This window comes from Mustela lutreola, chromosome 2 (genome assembly GCF_030435805.1).
Source record: "Mustela lutreola isolate mMusLut2 chromosome 2, mMusLut2.pri, whole genome shotgun sequence".
NCBI lineage: Eukaryota > Metazoa > Chordata > Mammalia > Carnivora > Mustelidae > Mustela > Mustela lutreola.
Window position 1 is genome coordinate 116,476,752 of NC_081291.1, and position 12,182 is coordinate 116,488,933.

The 12,182-nt window shown below is 39.8% G+C and overlaps 1 protein-coding gene across 6 annotated transcripts in view; it reads right to left on the minus strand.

The window, feature by feature from the left end:
• Window positions 1–1,904: 1,904 nt before the first annotated feature.
• Window positions 1,905–12,182, minus strand: part of SENP2 (SUMO specific peptidase 2) — a 35,108-nt gene continuing 24,830 nt past the window's right edge. For 4 of the 6 annotated variants that reach the window (XM_059163224.1, XM_059163223.1, XM_059163219.1 and 1 more), the window contains 5 exons: window positions 11,636–11,839; window positions 10,521–10,600; window positions 7,720–7,804; window positions 4,737–4,832; window positions 1,905–3,209 (listed from right to left, as the gene is read on the minus strand). In XM_059163224.1, the coding sequence (XP_059019207.1) occupies window positions 3,147–3,209; window positions 4,737–4,832; window positions 7,720–7,804; window positions 10,521–10,600; window positions 11,636–11,839 (528 nt within the window). In that variant the 3' untranslated portion in view covers window positions 1,905–3,146. Of the gene's footprint in view, window positions 3,210–4,166; window positions 4,205–4,736; window positions 4,833–7,719; window positions 7,805–10,520; window positions 10,601–11,635; window positions 11,840–12,182 lie in introns of all 6 variants that reach the window. The other 2 variants (XM_059163222.1, XM_059163221.1) reach the window with 2 other exon arrangements.

Genomic DNA, 12,182 nt, shown 5'->3' on the forward strand with positions numbered 1-12,182 from the left:
TCTACCCATTAGTGGGTTGAGAAATCAGCTCGGTGGTCAAAACCTGCACTTAAAAAAAAAAAAAAGAAAAAGAAATGACCCTATTGGAGTTTTAGCAAGGATAAGTAGTGTTTTTGTGAAACTTTTGTGTCCACATAAAATCACATTTTATATATATATATATATATATGTGTGGCGGTCACAATAAAAAATACAAAAAAATTTGCAATCAAAAAATTTGAAAGCCACTGAATTAAATACATGAATTTATTGGTAAATAAGATAAAAATCAATACCTACTGATTTGATAAAATCAATACCTATATCTATTGATAAATAGATTAAATCAACACCTATTTCAATACACCCAAACTCTTCATTTTATAGATTAGGTAAATTAGAAGAAAAAGAAGTTATCAAAGCAATACAGCCAGCTAGACCTCTAACTTAGAAACAATACCAAAAGTTTGTTTGAATATTGGGTGCTTAAAGAGTTTTTGCTCAAAGAAACGAGAGATCAGGTTCCCAATTAGTTCACAAAAGCCAATTTAAACTATGTAGCTTAACTATAATACTAAAGTTATTAGAGACTTAAATTTCTCAACCTTGATTTATTTTTATTTGAGGTTCAATAGCTCTCCAAGGACACATTCTCCCAGCACCAACCAACTCCTTACAGTGCAGGCCAACAGCCACCACTCAACGTGGCATTCCTCAAGTTGTGCTTAGGATTTCAGAGGAGGAACAGATCAGAAGTTCTAATAGTCTTTGGCAACTGAGGTAGGATAGAGGGCTCTCCAGAACATCTTCCAAATCGCTCAGGTCTGTGTCCCTCCCACCACATACCAGCTCTGGTATAAGGTCAAACACGAGAAAGATACTTGCTTACCAATAGTTTTTGTGGGTTTTTTTCATCTTTATCAATCTTTAGGAGAGACTGCCTACTAAAAAAGAGCAATGGTCCACTCAGCCTTTTTCTCAGATCCCCAAACTCCTGCAATTTAAAAAAAGTATGTATCTACCACTGGCTTTAATGTTGATAATTGGCTACTGTTAGGATCAGCTGTTGGTTTTATCACCTGACTGCTTTTCTTATAAGCTGTTTAAATATAAAAATTCTATTACCAACAAGTTTCTCTGCACTGAGAGAGAAACATCAGTGCCTAGAGAAGCACGGCCTGTGACAACTATTAAATTCAGGAACTCAGGGTAAACTAGGATGCCACTCTAGCTTCACGCTCTGCTCTCACCCATTTTGTTGTGTCCTGGGAGATGATTAAGGGCTATCCTGAAGAGTACACAGAAGTGGGCAGCTCAGTGAAAGCTGCCTGGAGCAGCCCCTCAAATACTGGTGTTAACACGAACGAAACCCCAGCGTCACTCACTGGGGCAGAATACAAACTGCCATTCCTCAGGATTTACCCCACGTGGAACAAATCTTAACCGAAGTACTAAATTCTCAGGGGAAACCTCCAAGAGCCAAGTGGGAACCAGGTTTTTAGTATAATGCTGACCCAGTAAAACTTCTGGCTTTTGGCTTACCAGCTGCTCGATCCCAGCACTCACTGACACAGCTCCAGTAGCCTCCAGAAAAGGTTCTGTGCAACCTAAGCTTGAGGGAAACTCAGCAGAGCCAGCTCACCCTTTTAATCAGCATCCAGCGCATGCCCTCCAGAGTACCTATCAAGCAAGCACAACAATTTCTGCCCAGCCCCAGATCCCATACCAAGACTCTGACACATCTCTGGGGAAAACTGGCTACAATACCATGCCCCTGGGACCAGTGGCCAGTCCTCCAGAGGACAGACACGTTGACTCATGGCGAACACATGCCCGATTTTTCTGGTTTTACTGCCTTGCTTTTGCTCACCAGGACAAGTTTGGGAGGTTTAAGTACAGAAAGGATTAGAAATCATTTCAGTATATACTTTTCAGGTTCTGCCAGACAACCTTTATTACATCAGAAAAGCAACACTAGGCACTAGATCTTGCAAAATATGTTCTGACCAACTCTAAACTTTCTGAAATTAAAAATGCGTAACCACTGTAAAGTTTTTAATGAACAAAAAAGTTAAATACAAACTTTCATATGCAAAATAGATTATTGTATAACTGGCAGCCTCAGAGCCAAGTACTAAATTTTCTTCCAAATTTCAGTGGGGATGGAATGGGGGGGAGGGGAATGTAAATCCTAATGAGTATAAAACTTAATTTCGGCTTTATATATAGAAAAAAAAACTTTGAGGAAAAATAGCTTTTACAGTGAATAGTATCTTTTGAAATCAACGGCCCAGGCCAGCCCTTACAATTCTGAGGTTTATACTCAACCAGATCTAGGATGAAAATGAAGATTTCGGGTTTACAGTTACTTCAAATCCAGTTTCAAGAGTAGCCAAGTCACCTCATTTCCAGAAAGCGCGGTCTCTTTAGGATGACCACGACACTCTTCTGAAGACGTGTGGAGAGCCACAGTTCCACTTTTCCATGCCCCCACGCCAGTGCTGTCGTGTCAGGCGTGCTCTGGAAGGCGGCCGAAGCCCTCGGCCACAGCGCTTCTCCCGGCATCGTCAAGCCTCCAACATAAGAAGATCTCTAGATTCTAATTGGCAGTCTCTGCTCCAGCCTTAGAGAAGTTCATTAACACTTCCTTCCTCCCCACCTCCCTGATTGCCCTCCTGATCTTCAGCTGGGAGTGGAGCTTGATTAACACTCCTTCAAAAATAAATAGTTCAGATAATTCAGAGTTAACTGAAAGAGCAGCAGCACATAGCCACAGCCCATTATGTCTGCTAATGAGTGAGCGAATGAACACACGTGAACAAACACACAAAAGACAAATCATAGAATAAATCCTGCATTTCCCACATTCACAGGGAAAAAAAAAATCATTAAAAAAAAGTTATTAATTAGCGTTTGTTCTTGTGTGGGTTGAACAGTCCAGGCTCTGAGCAGGCACAGGCTCACACATGGGGTTGCAGGCAGAACCTCCACACGGCACGTCAGGACCAGGGTGCGGGAGAGGCCGGCGCGCACGCCCGACAGCTCAGTACCTGTGAGACAACAGAGGTGATGCAGGGACTTCTGAACCCACGATGCATGAGGTATATGGAAACATCAGTCCTCCGTGACAGAACCACCAGCAGCTCGAGGGACTGGGCGGGGCATTCTCACAGCAACTGCTGATGAAGGATTTCCCACACCATCTTCTTCCGGAAGAGAGGCATCTGGTGCTGCAGACAGGCCACAAACAACGTATCACACACTACACAGTAACGCGCCCCTGTGAACAACCTTGAGGTGTAAGAAACCATGTCCTTTATAGAAGCCTTGTCTCTTTCGTGTCATGGTTCAGATTTACAAAGCCATAAATAAGGAGGTTATACCACAGCCCGTTATGTTATTATTGTATGTCTCAAAAACATTTTTACATGTTAGGAAAATCAAAGGAGGTTGCAGAATTATACAACAGAATCCCGCAACTACTTCATAACAAAGATGTAAACAAAAATAGAAACACCCAAGTGGTAGCATAATATGAAACTTTTCTTAAAGATATTTACAGAACATTCTAAAATGAACATATTTTGCTTTTTTGAGAAAACATGAACTTTATTTAAAGGAATAAACATTCAAAAATTTGTTTTACCACGTTGTACATTGCCAATTCTCTTCAAACGGCCACTTGTGACCTTCAAATCTCATGTCAGTAGGTTGAGAGAGCAAGTAACTCCTTGTTATTTAGAAGCATCGAAGAATGACATGGCTTTGTGCAATCTATTATTCTGCTTTATGATAATCACTATATGAGCCAATTTTCAAAGCAGCAGCAACACACAAGACAAAACCAAAATTACCTGTAACTCAACTAGTCCTCTTTTTGATGACATCAGAAGTTCATACTTTTGAGGTACTCCTGTTGTCTCATCATAAGATGGATATACCACTTTACTATGAACTAGTGATTTCCTACCTAGAGGGGCCTAAAAAGTCTTAACACATGGATGTGTAAGTTATTTTAAATAGCTAAAAACATGGAGTTAAAAAAAAATCACACATTTATTCTTAGTAAAACTGCTAAAACTAACCAATAAAAAGTGCCTTTTTTTTTACTATAATTGTATTAATTCAGCATAAGAGCCCTAGTTATCCTATTGCTCACCAGCTTGGAATAGGGTCATTAGTCCTACCTAGTAAGTAGTTTGGTAGACATCTATCCAAATGAGATCTGTTAAGAAAAATATATTTTAAAGGGGGTTGGTCCTCAGTTATAAAAAGGTTGAGAATCCACTATTACAAACAAATTCTCAAGAGTTCCCAACACACTTAAATTCCCACTCAAATACAGAGCCATGGAGAACCCTAAGTAACCAGCACGGAAGGGAAAGGGAGCATTTGTAGTTCTAGTTCAGACCCGCAGCTTAACTTCTCACAAGGCCTGATTTCCCCGGGGTGTCACACACTCTTACTTGCCCCCTCCTTTGGCCAAAAATATCAGTAACACTCAGGAGCTAGTGAACACTGGAGTTCAGAGATAGGCAATTTGCCTCACTGGCCACCAAAGAGGAAGAGCAACCTAATCGTAGAGGAAGAGCAACCTAATCGTAGATGCAGTGACAAACACTGACCCCAGCAGGAGAGGGGCCACCCAGAGGGTGACAACAGTGATAACAGTGGCAGTTGTGCATCAGGCATTGGGAAGGAGCTCAGAGGTGAGCTAGTTCCCTAACAAGTCTGGGTGAGGAGGGGGCGTCACTCACCTGAGTAAATGTGATAGGTTTGTCCCTAGAGATATAATCTGCATATTTACAAGTAAACATTCCACAATCACTCCCATTCAACTGTTGAGGAATCTCCTAAAATTACAAAAAAAAAAAAGGCGGGGGGGGGGGGGGGACACGGGGAGAAAGGGATAAAATGTCATCACACACAAACTCCTTTGACTTCTCATAAATATTACAGCAGATAAACGATATTATAAAGAAATGTAAAAGTACTACACAAACCATCTTCATGTGGTATAAAAACCCCTACCATAACATGGAGTTCATGACCCCCACAGAAAATATTTTTCAGAAAGAAAAAGAAAAGCGAAGTGAGAATACCATCTCTTGGCTCTCGGACTAAGAAACCAAACTGAAGGTTTATTACTAGGAGCAGGAATTCTAGTCAGAATGGTTTCAGAAGCACTTTATAAATTCTGAAAAGGGCTAAATACGGCTCAATCAGAAACAGGCTTTAACTAACCTACTTCAATACTGCAGGGTTTAACTCCTCTTTTCTACACAGGAAAATAAGAGCACAACTTTTGACCCCTATAGCTACAATCAGGGAAAAGAAAAAATGCCTCTTAATAGGCTTTAATCAGGATCTTGTTTTTATGGCTCAATTCTGCACTGAGGCAAAAGCAGAGTTCACTGCAAGCAGTGCTGAAGGCATCATAGACCAATCCACGTGAGCTAACGTCATACACTCTGGGCCTCTGCTGCCCGAATCTTGGCCAGCCCCATATTTTGGCTGTCAGCTCTAAGAAGCACGAGACAGTAAGAACAAAAGTCTGAATCCCCTGCTGGAAAAAATTCTAGATGACAAAAGCTCAATTTTTTTTTTTTTTAAAGATTTTATTTATTTACTTGAGAGAGAGATAGTGAGAGAGAGCATGAACGAGGAGAAGGTCAGAGGGAGAAGCAGACTCCGCATGGAGCTGGGAGTCCGATGCGGGACTCGATCCCGGGACTCCAGGATCATGACCTGAGCCGAAGGCAGTCGTCCAACCAACTGAGCCACCCAGGCGTCCCCAAAAGCTCAATTTTTATACAAAGAAATACAGATGTATTACATACAGATGTATGGAAACAAAGAAAAGATCGTTTGAACATGCACAACAGCCACACATATGGGAGGTAGCTCACACTTTTCTCCTGAGCACAGCATCTCCCACAGAGTGGACAGAACTACAGACTCCAACGTACAAAGGAAGAGAATCTGTTTTCTGTATTACGTTCCCCATCCCAGAACATGGTTTCATCCTAACAGACACCTTCTATCTGTGCTTTCCTCAGGAAATTTCAAAGCTTAACCTTCTAATTATTCATCCTAGGAAGGAAAATCCTTTGAGTAAAGGTAGGGGAGCCATTATACACAGGTGAGGGTTAAAACTGAATTCATGCAGCCTACTTTTACAAGAAGCCATCAGGACTCAAAAATGTATGTATTCTCAAACCCTGAATGAAATTCAAATCTGGTAAATATAATACAATGCATATTCACTAAAAGCATACTTGAGTCTTGAGGACCTGTTGCATGGGACCTTTAAGACCTAAATAAGCAAAATTCCCAATAAATAATAACTTTAAACCTTCATTAGCACCAACCAAGAAAAATAGCTGACTTCAGTTTATTAGCTTTTCTGCTAATGAAAATGCTACATCCTAGCATATAGTTATTATTTACAATTTGTTTTTTAAATATGTTCTCTTATTTATCTGAAAGAGAGAAACCAGGGAAGTGGCAGAGGGAGAAGAAGCAGACTCCCTGCTGAGCATGGACCACCATCTGCCCCCCCGCCTCCAATACAAGGGCTTGATCCCAGGAACTCTGGTATCATAACCAGAGCCAAAGGCAGACAGTAACTGACTGAGCCACCCAGGTGTCCCACAAATTTTTTTTTTTTTTTTTTTTTTTTTTTTTAAGATTTGAGAGACAGAGAGAGCATGCATGCATACAGGAAGAGGGGCAGAAGGAAAGGGACAGAGAACCTCAAGCAGACTCCCTATGACTGTGGAGCTCAATACAGGATGGTTCTCACAACCCTGAGATCATGACCTGAGCCGAAATCAAGATTCGGATGCTTAAGAGAATCCAAAAAGAAAGGACAAATTATCTGCAAAGGAACGGGAGCTATACATCAGATGTCTCAGGAGCAACAAGGAAACCAGAACACAGTGGACTCACCTTCAGAGTTGTTAGTGAACATACATTGACAACCTAGAGAAACATCTTTCCTGTATGAAGGTGAAGTAGACACATTTTCAGATTTTCACAAACTAAGAACATTTACTACCAACAGACACTGGCTACAAGAATTTTTAAAGGATATGTTTCCAAAAAATGATCTCTGAAGAAAAGTCTGAGATGCAAGAATGAACCCAGAGCCAATAAACTGGTAAAAGAATTAGGTCAATGCAAACAACCATTGTTTATAGCAAGTGAAAATGATGTGTGAATCATAGGCCTTTCCAACAGACAATCTAAAATAGTGGACAGCAAGAGCACGTCCAATTAACAGGAAGCAGATGAGTTGTGTGGCACGGGCATGGGCCAGGGCCAGGGAGGAACTGGAGGGAAGGGTTCCCAAGGGGCATAAGGAAGCTCTTGGGGTAATGGGCATCTTCATTTTCATGAGTGTGATGATGGTTTCACATGTATATACCTATGTGAAAACTTGTCCAATGCACTTTTCTTATGTCAACTGCACCTCAGTAAAGATTTAAAAAAAGAGAGAGTCGGATGCTTAAGCAACTGAGCCACCCAGGTGCCCCAGCATATTTTAACAAGAAATATAGGCTAAGAAGCAGATATCCTGGCGAAATGAATTTCTAAAGATTTAGAAGTAGATAATTCTTAAGAGAATGCATGCCTAAGGGTTATGAGTGAGTGAAGGGAGAGAGGAAGCCAAGCACACATAATACGCCAGTCAGTAAATACAACAAAGCACTTCAAATACAAATGATCATCACTTACATGTGGCTTCATGCTGTAGTGGGTCCACTCTAAAAGATTCAGATCAATATTTCTTTTGGTCTTACTTTCATCCTGTAAATACTGACTAAAAAAACAACAAAGAAGGAATATATTGATGAATCCCTGAGGAGACTTACCATTATGATTACAGACGGGCTATTCTCCAATCCATCTTCACTAGCTTTTTTAAAAATGTGATTGCTTTGGTTTTTCATATTTTTCCTGCTTACAAAAAATGTACATGCTGAGGCGCCTGGGTGGCTCAGTGGGTTAAGCCTCTGCCTTCGGCTCAGGTCATGATCTCGGGGTCCTGGGATGAAGCCCAACATTGGGCTCTCTGCTCGGCAGGGAGCCTGCTTCCCCCTCTCTCTGCCTGCCTCGCTGCCTACTTGTGATCTCTCTGTCTCTCTGTCAAATAAAATATTTTTTTTAAAAAGTACATGCTTTAGAAAATTAAAACCTGTAAAATGTAAAAAGCAAAAGACCTCCTAATAGCCATCCAGCAGTAATTACTAATAAGTTTGCTACGTATTCTTCTAGTTCTCCACTCCTCACAATTTAAAAACATAAACTTTATTTTAAAAAGTACTTCATTACACTACTTACTTTTTCTCACTTGAAAATGGATATAAAATGTGGGGCGATGGGTGAAACAGGTAAAGGGAATTAAGAACACACTTACTGTGATATGCACTGATTACATACAATGCTCTGTAATGGCTGAATCACTGTATTGACTACATTGTACACCTGAACCTAACATAACACTGTATGGTAGCTAAACCAGAAGTTAAAATAAGAAAAGATCTAAAACAGAAAGTACCTACACTTGTGAGCACAGCATAACTAGAATTGTCAAATTCCCAAGTTACATACCCAAAACTAGTGTAACATTGTGTCAACTACACTTCAATTAAAAATTAAAGTAAGTATAAAATAAGACAACTGGCCTAGATTCCCCCCCACACACAAAAAAAGCCTTTGCCATGAAAAGCGAAAAAAGGATGACTATTCTAAATTAGACTAAAGAGATATATCCACGTGTGAACTCTGACCGGCTTCCTGGATTAGGGAAGAAACTATAAAACATACCTGAGGAAATCAGAACATGAGCCAAAAATTATAAAGACTGCTAATATTCCTTTTTTTAAGATTAATTAATTTATTTGAGAGACAGGAAGAGGGAGAAATAATCTCTAGCAGACTTCCCGCTAAGTGCAGAGCCCAACACGGCTAAGCACTAAATCCCACCACCCTGAGATCATGACCTTAGCCAAAAGCAAGAGTCACATGTTCAACTGACTGAGCCACCCAGGTGCCTCTGATGGCTAATTTTCTTAAGTGTGATAATGACATTGTGATTATGTAAGGAAACTTCCTTGTTCCTAGGAGATAGAGATATATACTTAAGTATAGTTTATCCAGATCTTCAGAGGGTTATCACATGTAAGCCAGGCATCTCTCTTTTCATCCTAACCTTCCCGTAAAGGCAACCAGTGCCTGGACTGCACTCTCAGTGGGAGAAATCCCGCCCCCGAGAGGGTGGAGGTGGAAACTGGCTCTTGGGAGGCAAGAATCTTAGATATCAAAGGTTTGTAGCCCTCTAAACCCAAAAGACCAAAAGTCTTATTCCTTAGCACTATTTTCTTTTGTCATAGAGAAATTAAATTACATTTTTCTCTGAGGGGGGAGGTAATAATGGAAAAACAGGTTAAAAAAAAAAAAGCTAAACTAGGAGCATCAGGAAAGGTAGCGGGCCTCAGATACCCAAAGAAGGGAGAGGGAGAAAGAAAAAGCAGAGTGAGGTGTGAAAGAAGTACGATTTTTTGGTATTCTGTTATAATCAGTACACAAAACTCTGCTGTATGATTTCAGCAAGAACATGTTTATGTATGTGATATTATGTATGTGTCTGTACACATGTATGTATATGTGCATTTTATATACATCTTAAACAGAAAAGACTAGAAGGAAATAAAATTCAGTGTATCGTATAATTTTTTAAACATTCTTCTCTTTAAATTTTCTATTCAAGATAAATAGTAAATAAAAAGGATCTTTTACACTAAGACAATACTGAAAAAGAACTGAACTAATTGTTATTAAAAACAAATATTCTTGTCATTCACTTAAGAGGTTCCTTACTAAAGTACCCTTATAAATTTATTCAAGTATCCTTACTAAAATTAAAAATGAGAACCCCCTTTTTCTTCCAGCGAGCAGAAGGGGTTCAAAACAGACTGCTCTTACTGAACTACTTCCTCACTGTGAAATTCATGTCACTATACAGCTTAATAGTGGCTATGCTTTGAAGGCAGGTTTCTAGCAATTACTATTCGAAACAGTTGCCTACAAACCATAAGCTTTAACTTAAAAGTTACCTCTTGGTTCTGAGATGAACCCAACTATCATGGAAAGCAGAGACATTAGCAGGTTTAAGAATTCGAGGAATAAGACCCTAGTTAACAGCTCTTCAGAGCATTCGGAATAATGTGTCAATCCCAAAGAACCCTAATTCAAATCACAGGAGTCTTATAAGACTTATTTTACATTACAGTGCATGACAAACTTATTTCCAATGATGCTACTAAATAAAAGTTCTCAGTTAAGATCAGATATTGGGGGGGGGGGGGGGGGTTTGACCAGAAGATGAATTCAAATCAATTCCTGAACTAGTGGGAGAATAACCTTCACTCAACATTACACTACCAGCCACCAGAGCCTCCCTGGATTAAACACAAGATAGATCACCTAACAAGGGCATAATGATACAACAGTAAAGCTGTTCAGCCTTTACTTACAGGAGAATCTCACAGATCCTGTGGCCCTTTTGTCCCATAGAATCCAGATATTTAAGACACCTTTTTCTTAGGTCTATCACCTGTAATGGAAAAATACAACATCCAGAAACATCTTAACCAAAACAGAATTTTATTTCTAAAAGGAAGAGCATCTTTTAAAAAGTCAATACAAGTATCAACATAAATATATTACTAAGACACATTTTTTTAATTTTATTTTTTTAAATATTTTATTTATTTATTTGACAGACAGAGATCACAACTAGGCAGAGAGGCAGGCAGAGAGAGAGGAGGAAGCAGGCTCCCTGCTGAGCAGAGAGCCCAATGCGGGGCTCGATCCCAGAACCCCGGGATCATGACCTGAGCCTAAGTCAGAGGCTTTAACCCACTGAGCCACCCAGGCGCCCCTCTAAGACACATTTTTTAATAAAATATCGTATCATAATATATAAGTTTCATTCTATAAAATTATATACTTCCAGTCCCAGGGAAAAGCCTAGAAACTTAACCAGAAAAACATTAGTCATCTTCTCAAAGTGATGAGATTTTTTTGTTCTTGTTTTTTTTCTTTATACCTTTACTTTTCTATAATAAAATGGTACCATCTTATAAACAAAACTAAAGAAATCAAATAAAGAACTCATATGTGTACTAAAACTCTTTGCTGTTTTCCTGTATGCCATCTAGCTTTGTGTGTGTGTGTGATTATGATTTAATTTTTTATATTTTTTTTCACGCTATTCTTTTTTTGTAGATTATTTATTTATTTATTTGACAGACAGAGATCACAAGTAGGCAGAGAGAGAGGAGGAAGCAGGCTCCCTGCTGAGCAGAGAGCCTGATGCGGGGCTCAATCCCAGGACCCCAGGACCATGACCCAAGCCAAAGGCAGAGGCTTTAACCACTGAGCCACCCAGGTGCCCCCGTACTATTCTTTAAATTTAAATTCAGCTAATTGCCATATAGCTTTCTAAGTTGTTCAACTCAAGAACCAAGAAGGGACTCTATGCCTTTATATATACTAACGGATTTTTAATTGGACAGAAAAGGGTAGTCTTCCTTATTCAAGAAAACAGCCATTATACAGACTCCAACAATTAACCCTCTCAACTCACCACCAGGCTCCAATGTACCTTCCGATGAATAGGCACCAGAATAAGTTCCTGTTCAAAGAGATTGACCCCTTTGGTCCATCTTTTCACTGCCTGGTAACCACCAGACTTTAATTTGGGATAGAAAAAAGTACTGAATGCATGAAGTGCTGGATACCCTTGCTTTTTGTTTCTTTCCACCAGAAGATTCATGTAAAAATTAATGACCTGTAATACCAAGGGAATAAGCGTCAGAACATGGCAAGTACATTACCAAAACTAAATTTCTACCTAACTAAATTAGGATGAGTTAGAAAGTAAGAAGCTCCAGGAAAGGAAGATACTAGAGATGGGGATGAAGGGACTGTTTACAGCAGAATAAGGAAAATAAAAGATAATGAATGCAAAATGGGAGGGCTTAAGGAGTAAAATTGTCCTTTTTTTTTTTTTTTAAGATTTTATTTATTTGTCAGAGAGAGCGAGAGCGAGCACAGGCAGACAGAGTGGCAGGCAGAGTCAGAGGGAGAAGCAGGCTCCCTGCGGAGCAAGGAGCCCGATGTGGGACTCGATC